Genomic DNA, 16961 nt, shown 5'->3' on the forward strand with positions numbered 1-16961 from the left:
ATCGTCAGTGGGACACATTAAATACTTGATATGAGCTTGTTAAAGTAGACTTTCAGAAATGTACAGTAAAAAGTACCGTTTAAAGTAATATGGGACAATTCAAAGGAAGCTTGAGGGCCAAGAAAAATTGGTCTGAGAGCCGCATTTGGCAACCGGGGCACAGTTTGGGCATGCCTGATCTAGAATAACGGACTGGGGGGCTTAGACATCAGCTTTCCCCATCCTCAGACCCAAAGCAAACAACAAAACAAAGAGAGCAATGGAGCTAGCAGGATGCCAATAGGTGTGAAAGCGCCCATTAAGAGCTGTGTATATATGCTAATTACGGCTCAGGCACAGTGCACACTTATTGTAGCTCAACGGACCTAGCCTACATACAGTTTTCCGTGTCAGTGTAGTTAGCTCCTCCCTTCAGACAGATATAAGGCAGTGTCCAGCAGTGATCTGACCAGAATTGAAGAAATGTCTTGGATGGGCAGCGAAACGTCTTCACTCCTACAACTTTTTATCCAGTTGACAGATTAAACTTTTGGCTTTTACTATACATTTAGAATTCTTTTTTGGGGGCTAATATTTGGGAACATTTGTTATTGTGACAGGCCTAGCTTCTGCTCCTATATTAGCCTAATATGACTGAGTGCTATTAGAGCAGCTCACAGCCGAATACAACGTCAGGATGACAGATTAGTAGCTTCATATGACTGAGCATTGTTAAATTAGTCGCCTAAAGATATAAAATAATAATGTGTTAAGTTCTATAGGCTACAATGTCTTATACAAAAGTTTTTATGGAGAGACTGTGATATCATTGACTCATCAGACATAAAAGGCTAACCATGCTAACGGCTAACAGGTTTATATAACGGCGGCGAGTGTGAATGTCGAGGCTCAGGGGAGTGCCAGTGTTCCCGGGACGTCTGCACAGCTGCTTCAAAACAACACGTGACCGTTTTAACTTTGTGAATGAGCATTTTAAAGGACTCTATAGTATTTCTAAAGCTTCGTTGGTGTGCAAAAAGTCTGTACAAAAGTTTACACCTTCTTTTCAAACGTTCCTGGTCGTAATAAATCACACAAGAATATAATTAGCATTGTTTTCTGCCTCAAATGTTACGCGTTGTGGCAAAATTGACCTGTTTTACATGCTCATGAGCTAATTCTGTGCGACGCAAACCAGAACTGCACCTGATTTTTGTGTCCCTTTATTCTTAATAAAAGTGTTCGGTATTGATCAATTATTGTTAAAATGGTGTTTCTAAGCCACGATATATTGCTACAGAGATGTACTTTGATAAACGATAATACTGAAAATACTTTATGCCACTGATACAATAACAATAACACAAGATAATCCCAGTAAACCATTTTAAAATAGATAGAATCATTGAGTGGCATGAGCTGCAACCAAATAAATAGCAGAATGACGCAATAATTAGCCATAGAAGTTAGTTATTCTACCCTCTACAGCTCAAATCTTATCATATTACATCAAAAATACCCAAACTTCCCCAAGTTTTCCAAAGCAACTGCACACACGGTACATATTAAACCTCAAAAAAATACTGCTCCTGATTTCATATACTGAACGATGAATCGATACAGTGTTTATCGTGACAGTCCTAGTTGTTTCATCATTATAAACACACCTGGAGTTACTTGTGTATGTTTGAGAAACCGTGTATGTTTGGTCTGTCTAATCAATCCTTAGATGGTTTAGCTCAGGGGTGGGCAAACTACAGCGCAGGGGCGAAATACGGCCCGTTGGTCTTTTTAATCCGGCCCGTCAAACATGACCAAATTATGGCGCACTTCAGCTACATCAAACTTGTATTTCTCTCTTATTCTCTTATCAGTCCTTCTGCAAAAATGAACTTATCAAAGAAAAGAGAAGTGTATAGTGAGCGCTGAGTGTTAATAATGGAGTGGACAACAAAATATTTTTTCACCGAAGTCCGATCAAGTTTTTAGCTGGCATTAAAATGAACAAAAGCTAGCAAGCGTTTCTCTGACCGCTAGTTTTTAAAAGAATGCATTTGGAAAACAATTTGTACAATGAGCCTTGCCTGTGTGTCAAAAGGTTTGTCCACCCATGATTTAGCTACATGTCGTACCAAAGTTACTGAATAGCATTTTTATTATGATTCTTAGTAACAGTACTAAGTAAAGAATAAACAAGGCTGGTATTTGCACCTTTTAGCGCATCAGCTATTGGTCTCGAATCTCCACCCGCAGCTGATATTTAGTTTGTGCTCACTGACTGCCTAAATATATGTGCAAAGCTTCATTTGAACACTTTAATCCAAAGAGGAGACTGCACAAAATGTGACTACACTCTTAATAATAATGCAAGATAATCCCCGTAAACCATTTTAAAATAGACAATATCATTAAGTGACATGAGCTGCAACAAATTAAGAGCAGAATGGACCAATAATTAGCCACAGAAGTGATTTATTCCACCCTCTACAGCTCAAATCTTATTGAATTACAACGAAAGTACCCCAAATCTCCCAACTTTTACAAAGCAATTTATATCAGAAGATAGATATAAGGCAGTGTCCAGCAGTAATCTGACCAGAACTGAAAAAGTGTCTTGGACGAGCAGCGAAACGTCTTCACTCCTACAACGATTTGTCCAGTTGATGGATTTAAACTTCGACTTTTGCAACAATATAAAATGCAAATCTGTGGTCAGACTAATAATGCAAGATTATTTAAACATGTGAATGAAACAAAACACAACTCCGGGTCTGTTTTTGAGGTGGTAACGGCATTTAAACGAGGCTAAAAGCTCAGAGGAGTTCATTTTGAGTAATATAGGACCTTTAAGCTATACTCTTACTAAATAAATAAATAATAATACAGTTATTATATTTATTTGAGTTCATTTTGACCTCTTTCAGTGTCCTCCTGACTAACTCCTCCTGTGTGGCGTGGCCTCTGATGCACTTAATTACATTTAGCGGCATCATTGACAGTCTGCGATGGACCGTAATATTGCAATAAAGTGACATTACATTAGCGCTAACTGGATTAGCGTGTCCCACATGGAGTGCCCTTTCCCTCCGAACATCGCTGCAGTCCCATTAGAAGAGCCTGATCATCTTTCACGTGGGGCCCTCATTCATCTGGCCCCAGGGATCCACACACCTCTGGGGCACATTCATCAGTTTGAAGGATGTTTGATGAGATAATGCTAATGATGACGTGCTAACAGGAATATTTGTAGTATAGTATTCAGTGCAGTAGGTCTGTTTGTTTAAAGAGGGGGTATTTTACTTCTGTGGGGTATTAACTTCTAACACATAAGACATCTGTGTAATCCCGCAGTCGTCCAGGTGTGTTTCAGAGTAAAAGATAAATATAAAACGCGTCAACTGGACAAAAAGTTGTAGGAGTGAAGACGTTTCGCTGCTCATCCTATCCGCTTCTTCAGTTTTGGTCAGATTATTGGTGGACACTGCCTTATATCTATCTAAATGAAGGAGCTAACTACACTGAAACTAAAAACACAAATTATTTATAGTTGAGCTACATTAAGTGTGCACTGTACCTGAGACATACTTGGCATAATCATTCAAGCCCCTAATGAGTGATTTCACACCTATTAGCATCCTGGCTAGCTCTATTGTTTTCTTTGTGAACAAAATAGATAGATTTAGCATACAAACTAAACTGTAAACAATAGATGTGCTAGTTTCAGTGTAGTTAGCTCCTCCCTTCAGATAGATATAAGGCAGTGTCCACCAGCAATCTGACCAGAACTGAAGACGAGCAGTGAAACGTCTTCACTCCTATAACTTTTTGTCCAGTTGACACATTTTATATTTTTCACGTAACATATTTAGATCATCATGTTGCCTTTTATTGTTTGAAAATGTTATGTACGCTGAAAACAATGTATTTACATGTGTTATATATCACATTACAATCAGCGTGCATCCCACTAATGAAACTACTGTACATTGCATCAGGTTTGTGAAGTTGTAGTGTATTGTTTTGTATCATCCATCCATTTTCCACTTATCCGGGGCCAGGTCTAAGCCAGACTTCCCTCACTTCAGACATTTCCTCCAGCTCCTCCAGTGGGATGCCTCGGCATTCCCAGGCCAGCTGAGAGATATAGTCTCTCCAGCGTGTCTTGGGTCTTCCCCGGTTTGTTTTATATCATGTTTTTGTATATTTATGCAGAATTGTTGTTTGGGAGCACGGATGATGTCGACTTGTGGACTGAGCGTTGCACAGAATCTTACATTTAACCATAAGAGAGGTTCATTTAAGGGTGACATTTAAAACATCTTCAGGCATGTTTTTGATGAGGGATCGATGTTATAATATGGAAGATTTTGCATAATACCCCTTTTAAAAAATAGAGAGTTAAGTAAAAGTTTAAACTGCAAGTCATTATCATTCTTATAAATTGGGCAGAAGAACATGAAGAAGTTAGTTAGGATGATACTTTCATCTTGGCCAAAGGTTTTCAAAGGTAACCGCTGTGTGTTCGAATTTCGGCTACAATAAAACAAGACAAGAAAACGAATCCTACATTAGGTTTTATAAATCAATCAAAACAAAGCTCGCTAAAAAACATTATCAGTAAATGCACTAGATCCGAAAAGTACTTCATAACTACACAGCAAAAGTACAAAATTAGCTAAAAATATAAAACAAAAACTCAAATTACTGAATGTTTGCCAGTTCACCCACCCATCTGAAGGTTGGCGGTTCAAATCCCACTCTCACCTTGAACATCGTCGGTTGATTTAGCAATGTGATTCTAGTTTTCACGGATGAATCTTGTTGTTGTGTCCTTGGGCAAGACACTTAACCCACCATCGCCCCCAATGCTTGCATACGCTGGTGTATGAATGAGCGAGCGGTGCCTTGAAGGTGGAAAAGTGCGATATAAAAACGTGACCAAACGTTTACCATTGCTTACTAATTTCATGCATCGTCGTTATTCGCCATCGAATTTTGGGCAAACACAAACTACAAGCCAAAGTTTGCATAGTTTCCGTTAGCGTTACTATAATCTACCGTGACGTTTGGAGAGAGCAATATGGCGGCTGTAGGAATAATTAATCTTCCAAAGTTTAAATCTCACCTCATAAAAGTGCAGTACTACCTCAGCGCCATCAAGAACAGTTACTCCAAAGCGTGCGTGAGACACTACAGGGCCCATGTGCAGCGGTTTGCGTACAAGGTAATTAAAGTTGGGTTAGATCTGCCCTAGGGCTTATGGGTAATGCAGTCAAACATGTCAGAATAAATATGTTTCCACAAGCTGGATTATTGCAGTTCATTGTGGTTGTTTTATGTGGAATAGCATTGGTGCGGTTGAGTTGAGGTCTCCCATTGCACTTGGAAGGGCATCCAGCATAAAAACCAAGCAAATAATGCATTGTTATGTAAGAAGAGCAGATGCCCTATGTCTTTACAAAATATGATTGGCCTCTACTTATTTCCATGGAGATGTTTTGTACACAATATGGCATTAAACATGTCTTCCATCACTTGTTTTTATAGCTAAACAACCTTTGAAAAAACATGGTATTTTATTATTATTATTATTATTATTATTATAAAAAAAAATATATTATTATTATTATTAAAATAAATAACAACAATTATATATATATATATATATATATATATATATATATATATATATATATATATATATATATATATATATATATATATATATATATATATATATTTTTTTTTTTTTTTTTTTTTTTTTTTTTTTTTTTTTTTTTTTTTACAGTAAAGTCGGTTGCTTCTCCACAGATCTGAACTTGGCCTGATGGGTTCACCAGCTTGTCTCCATGGACTTGAGTAGCCTATATCTCCATGGAGACAAGCAGGTAATCAGAAAAGTTACATAGTGCACATTTACCTTAAAGGGCCCATATTATGCTGTTTTCTGATCTATGTTATAATGTTGTTTCCTCATCACAAACATATCTGGAGTTGTGTTTTGTTTAATTCCCAATTGCATAAATCCTGCAAATTTAGTTCTTTTCTCAAATGGGAAACACTTTGTTCCACCTTGTGATGTCATGAGGTAATACAGGAAGTGCCCCACTGTGCTTTTAACTCCATACACCTTCACTAGATTCATTTTGATGATTTCACCCCTGGAATTGCCAAACTCTCCTGAACTAAAGTGGAACAGAGCATTTTCAACTTTGGAGACGTAAACAGACTAAGAACAGACTAAGAACATTCTAACATGACTCAAAGCTTATAAGAGTCAATTTTTGTGTAATATGACCTTTAATTTGAGTAGTTTTGACTTTTATTCCTAACCTGCGCAGCCAACATAACAGTCTTTAGACATATTTCCAAAAAAGTATCAAAAGAGAAACCACGGTCCCAGATTCTCCTCCATTCTAACAAAAAAGTAAATGTGTCCGACTCGCCAGGCAATATTTTTCCTAGCGACAGGTGTTAGCGTCACCCACCTACTTGTGAGCGCATTGTTCTCCATTCAGCAGAGCCCAAATGAGAGCGGGCCCTGTATTCACGCAGGCCTTTGAACTGCTGTTATGTGGACAATAGCGGGGGCTCAATGGAGGACGTGTCTGAGAGGCAATCAGCACATCAAAAACACACATTCAACCCAACCACAATGGAAGAATGAACGAGGGATATGAAAAAGTGGAGCTCTGTTACACTGTCAAATGAGAGAGAGCAAAAACAAAAAAGTTTAGTTCTCACTTTATTGTCTCCGTAGGGAAATTTGTCCCCTGCATTTGACCTATCTTTCATCTGGGGCAACCTGTCAGGAGCATAGACTGTATATATAAATGGACATAGCTAATCTGTTAACCGTGGCTCATTTCGCCATAACTGCTGTCGTCAGGTTTGTCATTTTGGTCTTAAAATGTTCATATTGACCCGCTTTACGTTCACCTGGTGTTTTTATTTTGCTATTGTGTCCGTAAATCAAGATTTGAACATTAATAAGAGACAAATCAGGCACCTTCTTAGCCCGAGGTCATTCCCGCGAGCGTTAGCAACAGGTTTGATTGACAGCGTTTCTAAGCGACCACTGGTTTAGCAGAAAAGGGGCGTTACCGTCAACAGTCTCGCTCCGGATTGGCTCTTTGGTCACTATGATGCGATCGGAATTACAAATATGCAACTTCACTCCAAATTCGCCGCTATAACTGCTAGCCTCGATGAGCTTCATTTGACTGACTCACTTCTTTACATAGGTCCCATTGTTCCTGACCATAATCTGTAGTCTTGGTCAGGACGACCTTAGCTGGAGGATTTTACCAATTGTGCATGTTTTGGATTGATGGTGGGAAAAAATTGAATGTCCGAAGGAAACCCACCCTGGGAGTCAAACCTGAAACCTTCTTGAGAGTGCTAGCTACTCAACCACCGTACCTTCTTTCTTCTGTAATGGAGTGTATGGAGTCTGTTTTATTTTTGCCTTGACTGTGTCACTGTGCAGGTAAACATGACAAGCATATACTGTATTTCCATGAAGACTTTTTTTCTTTTCTTTTTTTTTATTGTTCTCTTTGTTGTTGTTTTGGGGTTTGCTTTTTGTTTGTTTGTTTGTTTGTTTGTTTGTTTGTTTGTTTTTTTTGTGTTTTATTTGTTTTGTTTGTTTTGTTTGTTTTTGCCATAACACATCTGTACCATATTTTCTGGTGTGTAAGTCGCACCAGCCAAATAAATGCATAATAATGAAGAAAAAAAACATATTTCACATGTAAATCGCATCTGAGTATAAGTTACAAACATATACCGTATTTCCATTAAGACAAGAAGGTGATGCAAACGTTTTTTTTTCTTTTTTGTTGTTGTTGTTGTTTTTTCTTGTTCTCTTTGTTGTTGTTTTTGGGTTCTTTTTTGTTTTTTGTTTTTTTGTTGTTTTTTTTAATAACACATCTGTACCATATTTTCCATCGTATAAGTCATCAGCCAAAAAAAACAACATAATAATAAAAAAACCAAACATATTTCACATATAAGTCGTCATCACAACATTGTACATGTCAATTTGTGTGTTTTTTTAAGTATTTAATAGTCAGTGTTACTATTTGACTTTTAACATAGCCTGAACTGCTTATACAGTACAGTGAAAAAAAAAAGAAAATAATCATACCACATACCACACACACAATACAATTCTCATTTTTCTTTTGTGTCAATCGTTAAAAAATGGCATCCCTTTTATCTTCCAGTCTTGCCTTTGTCCCCTGCAGCTTTTTCCAATTGCCTTGGTTTTTTTTCTATTTGTATCTCCCCCCGTCTATAAAAGATGTTATGAATTATGATCTGAACATTTGAACACGGAGCGATGCTTTGATCTGACTGTACAGTGAAAAGTGCCAGCTGAATTCTCCAGAGAGGCAGCAGACATGTACACTGTCTGATTTGAAAGAGCTGTGATTCGAACGTGCACTCGAATCATAGACTGTATATATAAATGGATGTAGCTAACCCGCTAGCCGGCGCGCTCCAAATAGCAAGTGAGCATTTACGCGCTTCCGACTCCATCGACTCTAGCTCCGATTCACTTTCTATTAAAAACAAAAAAAACAAACATCTCCCCTCTCTTCGTAACTGCTGCTGTCAGGCTCGTCATTTTGTTTTTGTTGTTTTTGTTGTTTTTGTTGTTTTTGTTGTTTTTGCGCTATAACATAATGCAGCTGAAAGTATCAGAAGTACTCAGAATGCAATAGTGTCCAGGGGTGTCAGACTCATTTTCACAAATGGCCACATCAGTAAAATGGCTCCCAAAGGGTCAGATGGAAATGTAAGACAGTATAACTGTAAGTAAATGTAACCAAATGTAATGTAAAATAAATTTAACTGTTTTTCTTGTTAATTCACCATTTCTGTATTTATGACTTATTCAAGTTACAAATATTGCATATGAATTTGCATAGATATGAAAAAAATGACTCCTGATAAACTGATATTTTAAGACAGTCATACCTTTTAATTTACCTTGTCAAGGGCCACATAAAATGACTTGACGGACCGCATTTGGCCCACGGGCCTTGAGTTTGACATGTGCAGTAGTTTGATGACGGTAAATATTACAAAGTGCATTTAAGTATTTTATAACTAAATACATCTTCAAAGTTTTCTTCTCACAACTGATAATTAAACACATCTATCAGTGAACATCCTGTTGTTAGTGGTGTTATTTTGTGCTACACGTGGACTGTATATGAATGAACATAGCTAACCTGCTAGCCACTGCTCCAATTTACTTTACATTGAAAAACTGTTGCCATATTTCTATAATGTCTGCAGTGAGTCTCGTCATTTTGGTCTTAAAATGTTCGTATTAACCCGCTTGACATGACCCTGGTGTTTTTATTTCGGTATTGTGTCCGTAAATCAAGATATCGAACTTAATAAGAGACAAATCAGGCGCCTTTTTTCCCGGAGGTCGCTCCCGCTAGCGTTGGCAACAGGTTTGATTGACAGCGTTGCTAAGCGCCTTCTCCCTGCTGAGCTAGCGGATCAGGCGGGATCGAGCGTTACCTTCAGCAGTCTCACTCCAGATTGGTGATTAAGTTACAAATATGGAACGTGGCTTCAAATTCACCTCAGTAACCGTTAGCCTCAATGAGCTTTATTTGGTTGGAGCTGAACGCTATGGGTGACGTCACACTCACTTACTCCACTTCTTTATACAGTCTATGGTGCTACAACTGTGCTAAACAACCCAAAAAAAACAGCTTTGTTCAATAACATAATACATTTTTATATTAGAGTTGTGACGTTCAAGTCTCATGAGTGCAAATGTGTAAAACTAGTGCATTCTTTAGTACTGCATGTAGCGTGAAAAGTGACCTCTTTACTTACCAGCCTGCATGTGTGTTTGTGTGTTTGTGTGTGTCATACAGCCGGACGAGCTGACCAACGCCCTGGAGATCAGTAACATCGTGTTCACCAGCCTCTTCGCTCTGGAGATGCTGCTCAAAGTCCTGGTGTACGGCCCCTTTGGATACATCAAGAACCCCTACAACATCTTCGACGGCATCATCGTCGTCATCAGGTCAGAGCTCACTGACGTTGGATTTTTTATTTCATTTATTTTAATTCATTAGAAAAAAAAAAAAAAAAGAAAAAAAACTAATAAAAAATTTAGAAGTGTGAAAATAATGGCTTTTAAAAAATATATTATTATTATTTACTAGCCATATTTAATTTTCTGTCTGTCTTGACGTGTGAAAATAACTAATATTCCATGATTGGCAGTCAGTGGTGTTTATTTGTAAAGATGACATTTTAAATTATGATTTTTTGGGTCTATAAAATTTTATTTGTACAATTAAAGGTACAGTACATATTTTGCACTATTTTGGTTTAAAAAGAAGAAACTGAACCTGGGTTGCCAGAGCTTTAACCTGCAGATAGAGGACACATACAAGTTTTTCTCATTTTCAGTATAAGGACAGGCTCATGTGAAAAGCTCAGAACCTCCAGAATTTAATCACAAAGCTGCAAAGGCTGCACTAGCACTGATTCATGATTAGCTGCAGGTGCTGGTGTTTAAACCAACTGGATTTCAGCATTGAACCTGGCAACCCAAATGAGAGACTCGAGTGAGAACTAAAACACCAAATAAAAACATCATGTCCAATGTTTTTTACAATTAAGAATAAATCAGCATTACAATTTTTAACACGTACACGGATTGGTCATGCTCACAAAATTTGAATTACAATATAAAAAAGTGCCACATACCTTTTACATCCTCCCTTTAGCGACTGTGCTTGTGTGTATTTCTTCCAGCGTGTGGGAGATCGTTGGCCAGCAGGGCGGCGGTCTCTCGGTTCTCCGTACGTTCCGTCTAATGCGTGTGCTGAAGCTGGTGAGGTTCATGCCCGCTCTGCAGAGACAGCTGGTGGTCCTTATGAAGACCATGGACAACGTGGCCACCTTCTGTATGCTCCTCATGCTCTTCATCTTCATCTTCAGGTCGGTACGGGTTTGGGAAGGTCGGAATTGTGACTATTTATGCTTTAATGCACTTTTTTTTAAGCAAAATGAATAATAAAAGGGAAAAAATAAGGTGAGCGTAGCTGAGTTGGTGGTGTGTTTGTCTATGGATCAGAAGGTTGGGGGTTTGAATTCCGCTCTCGACATAAACATGATTAGTTGAGCGGTCAGATCCACTGTCCCACAGGTTGGCGGTGTGATTCCAGCTCCCACAGATGAATAGTCATGTCATTGCGTCCTTGGGCAAGACACTTAATCCAACTCTCCCCCAGTGAAGATGGAAAAGTGCTATATAAAAATTTCACCATCACCAAAACCAAATATTCTTACATAAACTCATTTTAGTGCAATAAATCAATCCATAAATAAACACATAACCCTAAAACGGAAATCGGTTCATCATTAAATTGGAATGTTTTCATCATATCATCGTATCAAAACCCAAGTTCTTGTTCTTCACTGAATTCATCCCTTTGTAAATGACACTCGTATATATTTAGTTTGATTTAAAAGGTTAGTCCCAGCGTCAGTAACACTGTCACTTGTCTTTGGTGCTGTCCGTGGTGCTGAACTTGGCAGCACATGTAGTTCAGCACCATGTTTGGACTCAACTGTTTAAAACTAAATATTTTGTCTTTTGAATGGAGAAAAGTCCCCAAAATGTCACCTATAACAGGAAACTGATACAGAGAAATATACAAAATTAGTTGTCACTTACAATATTACGATATTTTCTCATCTGTTCTAATGTTGTTTCCTCATCAAAAACAGGAGTTGTGTTTTGTTTCATTCACGCATGTTTAACACACAAATCCTGCATATTTAGGCTGTGTTTTTCTCTCAAACTGTGAAACACTTTGTTCCACCTTGTGATGTCATCATGTGGTAATACAGGAAGTGCTCCACTGTGTTTTTAAACTCCATACACTTTCACTAGAATCATTTGGATAGTTTTAGCCCTGGAATTGCCAATCTCTTCTGAACCAAAAGTAAAAGGAGCTGTTAAGTTAACCTCCTCATGACATCACAAGGTGGGACAGAGCATTTTGAGCTTTGGAGATGTAGACAGGCTAATAATAAAGTGTTACTCAAACATGTGTGAATGAAACAAAACACAACTTCAGGTGTGTTTTTGAGGAGGTAACATAACATTATAACATGTCTTAAAGCTCACAAGAGTCAATTTTGCATAAAGTAGGACCTTCAAATATATATATTTTTTTTAGCACCAGATGCAGTTCCAGTCACAAACGTCTAAATCCAAATTCATATATTTCCAAACTGTGCTCATTTAAAGTATTTTTTTTTTTCAATTCCCATTTTGTAAACACTAAATATATTGTTGTTTTTTCCTTGCAGTATCCTCGGCATGCATCTGTTCGGCTGCAAATTCGGTTCGGAAAGAGATGGAGACACACTTCCTGATCGCAAGAACTTTGATTCCCTTCTTTGGGCCATCGTCACTGTATTCCAGGTAACGCAGTTTCATTTGTGTATAGCAAAAAAACCCAAAAAACAATATTATGCTAAATAGACATGGATTTAGTGTTTATGTTGGACTATTTATTCATTAAAAACCTTACTTGGAGTGGTATTTGAATAAGGGATGTTTGATCAATAGTGCTCTTTAGGCTTTCTCTCTAGAGCTCATGTGTCAAACTCAAGGCCCGGGGGCCAAATGCGGCCCGCCACGTCATTTTATGTGGCCCACGAGAAGGTAAATTAAGACTTGACTGTCATTTTAAAATAAGTCTGTGCTGCTTTAATGTGTGCATCGACAATAAACTAATGAGATTTTCCCAACAAATGGCACTGAGAAATATTTGCAAATAATCATCCCAAATTGTTGAGGAAGAGGAAAATTGTCAGCGTGGAAGGCAGTTTCAAGAAAGGTGTTAAAGGTGAATACAAGTTTGTGCTTTAAGGAGAAAATCTGTATGTTTTTTGTGTTATGAGGCGGGATCGGTACAATCTACGTAGACATTCTGACAACAAACATGGAGCTAATGAAAAAGTGAAAAAGTTAGTCTGCAAGAAAAACAACAAATTGTCCAATAATTAAAAGGCTAAAAAAGTCTGTTTTTGAAGCAGAGCTGAAGGTTCTGACCAGACACACACTTTTAAAAATGTCACTTTATCAGGAAATACACAGTTACACGGAGTTACACAGACACGTAATATTTGCAACTTGAATAAGTAATAAATACAGAAACATTTAACAAGTTTAAAAGTAGTTACATTTATTTTACATGACATTTGTTTACATTTAGTGACATTTATCCTGCCGCACAGTCACATCTGGCCCTTGATGGCGGCCATTTTCCTGATGTCTGACGCCTCTGCTCTAGAGTTACAAATGCTTTCACTTCATGATGTCATCAAGTGTCAAAACTGGAAAAAACTAAACATACAAATAGGACAAAATTTCACCGTTTCTGAATGGTGTCTTGATCTATGTTCTGTAATACTAGCAGACTTCAGAATTATTCCCTACACAGCTGGACTGTCTGAAAAACTTCAGAGGATTTTTAAACAGCATGAAATCCTGGTCTATTTTAGGCCTACAAACACTTTAAGACAGAAACTGGTTCACCCAAAGGACAAAACCCCGAGCCACAAGCAAAGCAATGTGGTCTACTCTGTTCAAAGTAGTGAAGACCACAGTGTGGGTTAAAATAAAAACAGCCACTTCATAAGAGAATGTACCAATACCACCGTGAGAGCAGCTCAGGACTCCAATCTGCGGTTCATCTCCATCTCAAAGCCACTAACCACTGCTTTGAAAATACTGAGCTACATATTTTAGCCAAAGAAAATAAATAGTTTGAGGGAAGTTAAAGAAGCAATTTTTGTTAGGAAATACAATCCATATTTGAATAAGAATGCGGGGTTTGGACACAACTTATCTCCTATTTATAACTGCATCCTCAGACCTAAATCAAAACAAGGAAAACAATAGTGATAGCCAGTATGCTAATAGCTGTGAGAGCACCCATTAGGGACCTGAACGATTATGCAAAATATGACTCAAGCGCACTTCACACTTAGTAAAGCTCATTAGACCAAGCCAACAAACAGAAACTATAAACAGGTGTGGTGTGTTTCAGTGTAGTTAGCTCCTCTTTTCAGATATAGATCTTCAAACATAAGGCAGTATCCAGCAGCAATCTAAACAGAAGATTCACTCTAAAACTTAAAACAGACTTAATGGTTATCTTCAAAAACGACTTTTGTTTTGTTTTACATATAAATGACTCTGAATGGTATAGAAAGTGAGTGTTTGTTACACTGAAGTATTGAAATTAGTATTGAATAATGTGCTTTTAGTATCAGAATCAGGTTTGAAATTTTAGAAATGTTTGTATTATGACAACAGTACGCAGTTATCCAACTTTAAAGCTAGCTGCGACTATTTTTAGCCTAGTCCTCGTGCCTTCTTCTGGCACTAGCTGAGACTTTATTCCACAGCTTTGTGAAGAACATTGTTATTACTAGTTTTCCAAAGATAATATATTTCAATTATGTAACTTTAAATCATAGATCATGTTTAGAAATGGACTAAGGGAGTGATGTAGCCCATAGTGTACATCTCCAGCTAAATGAAGCTAGCAGTTATAGCCGCTAATTTGCAGCTAAGACCCGCATTTGGAAATCTGCGCAACAAAACAGCCAATCAGGAGCGAAGTTGTTGCAGATACTCACCTTTTCCACGGGTTGAGCACTTAGATGAACCGTGACAGCTGCAAATCAAACCTGTTGCTAACGCTAGCGGGAATGACGAGCCTGACAACAGCAGTTACAGAGAGACGGACGACAATTATTCAACAGAAAGTGGATTCGAACCAGACATCCTCCCTTTCTATTTAGCACTGGCTAGCTCTGCCCATCTATATCTATATCTATACAGTCAAAGTTGTATTATATTATTTCAAAACGCTCAAATATGAGACCTTTAATTTAATTTCTTTCAGTTCATTCCTCACTGTCCTCTGCCCAATTAGCTCTGGTTTCATGCTCAGTGTCCCTGCTAACACAAGTCAGCCGAGCGGTGACCCAAAGCCGATGGAGTTTGAACGAATCGGCCAATTATAACGCGCCCTTAAAACTCCTCTCCCCTCTTTTACGGAAGAAAAATATCTCCTAAATCAATAAATCATTTCAAATCTACTATTTTGACCTTCGTTGCCTACATTTATCCAAAGATATATATGTATTTTTTTCCCTTGTTCAGGAGGCGAAGCATATGCCAAGTGAAATTAGTGAAACATGTAATTTAAGTCATGCATTTGTAGCCTATATATAGACGTGATATATAATTGAATGGTACATGTGCTGTCTGGCAGTCGTGTACATGTGTGTATATATGTACTGGACATGACTATTCCTCTGTGCAATGTAGGACTGTGCATTACTGAGACAGGAAATGAACGTACAACTTAATAATTTAGAAATCTAATTATACTATTTGAGATATTATGGCGACAGTAGCTCAGTTGGTAGAACGTTTGTCCTCTGGAGATTGGCGGTTCGAATCCGGCTCTCGACATAAACATCATCGGTTAAGCTGGGAGATTCGTTGACGCACAGGTTGGCGGTGCGATTCTAGGTCCCACGGATGAATACTGGCGTTGTTTCGTTGGGCAAAACACTTAAACTTGGTGTATGAATGTGTGAGGGATTCCTTGATGTAAAGCGCTTTGAGTGACTCGAGAAACCGTTTGCCATGACCGTTTATTTTGCAAACCGAATTGATCCCTTTAAGCTGATGTCGTCAAGATTCACTATGTTGGTGAAGCTAACCGATGCACTGCACTGTCTAAAAATCTGTTACTCAAGTTAGATTTTAATCTGAGGTTTGTGTTTATATGTGTCGCTAAAACATATACTAAAATTGGAACGATACAGAGAAGATTAGCACGGCCCCTGTTCAAGTGTTTTCAACAAAAAAAGTTAAGAGTGACTGAAACTTTTGGCTAATGTTATTCGAGAGGAACTTGTTTAACAGCACAAATCAGCTCACCTGATGTAGTTTCAGCTGAGACAGTAGTTCTTTATGGTCAGATTGTGTCAAAACAAACCTCAACAGACTCCAAAAGGACAAATTTGACAAGATATGGGAGAAATGGAAGTCTTATATTCTGCTTCGAAGAACAGAATTTGTCTTCGTCTGATCCGGTGACTATTGGTTATGTGAGATTTTGTTTCTTTTGTTTACTGTTTGAATGTTGTGACGTCTCTGTCCTTTTTATGTTTCTAAAGTAAAACTCTAGAAAGATAAAATAAAATTTAAAAAAAGAAATGGTTACAGGCTCCTGAAAATACATTGTTTAAATCTATTTTGTGTTTTTTCTTGAGTTTCAGACACTGCAAACACTTATCAGCCTTTTTGGGTGCTAGTTTTAGCCCAGTTTAGTCCAGATGTAGACTTGGTTTGATCCTCCTGTTCTAGTCCTGGTTTAGTCCTGGTTGAGTCTATCTTCAGTTCCGGGTTTAGTCCCACTTTATTCCCAATTTTGATGTGCAAATGTGCATGCATCCTAAAGGTTCTGAACAAGGACTAAACCAGGTCTAAATCAGGACTAAAACAGGACTAAAGCAGGACTAAAGCAGGACTAAAGAGACTCAAGCCATACCAAGTAAAGAAAATAAGGGCACATTAAAGACACTGCGCCTCATTTATGTTAAAAACGTGAAAAACAACTAGTTTTCAATGGTTTGCAGTTATTCCTCACTTACCTTATGCATTCGGAGCACTCTAATTACTCTCTGTGATGAGTTTATAAGCAATTTTCACAACTTTCAGTGGAGATGGGTGCAGAGTTTTGCCATCACGTTACTGCTTCCTGAATATTGGATTTAGTTTGACCTCAAGAGCTCCTTATACAATATAACTTCACTGGGGCAAGACACATTTTGCTCAAATACATGAGGGAAAAATGGTATAGTTGCGCAATCACTGCATCAAAATTGAGGTT

General features: G+C 37.9%; 1 protein-coding gene and 1 pseudogene across 2 annotated transcripts in view; both read left to right on the forward strand.

The window, feature by feature from the left end:
- cacna1g (calcium channel, voltage-dependent, T type, alpha 1G subunit) overlaps window positions 1-16961 on the forward strand; it is a 313071-nt gene that overhangs the window by 142551 nt on the left and 153559 nt on the right. For both annotated transcript variants that reach the window (XM_055229674.1, XM_055229673.1), the window contains exons 9-11: window positions 9888-10039; window positions 10780-10965; window positions 12346-12460. In XM_055229674.1, coding sequence (XP_055085649.1) covers window positions 9888-10039; window positions 10780-10965; window positions 12346-12460 — 453 coding nt within the window. The remainder of the gene's footprint in view (window positions 1-9887; window positions 10040-10779; window positions 10966-12345; window positions 12461-16961) is intronic.
- Window positions 15846-15957, forward strand: LOC117387849 (U6 spliceosomal RNA; annotated as a pseudogene).

This window comes from Periophthalmus magnuspinnatus, chromosome 19 (assembly GCF_009829125.3).
Source record: "Periophthalmus magnuspinnatus isolate fPerMag1 chromosome 19, fPerMag1.2.pri, whole genome shotgun sequence".
NCBI classification, from domain to species: domain Eukaryota; kingdom Metazoa; phylum Chordata; class Actinopteri; order Gobiiformes; family Gobiidae; genus Periophthalmus; species Periophthalmus magnuspinnatus.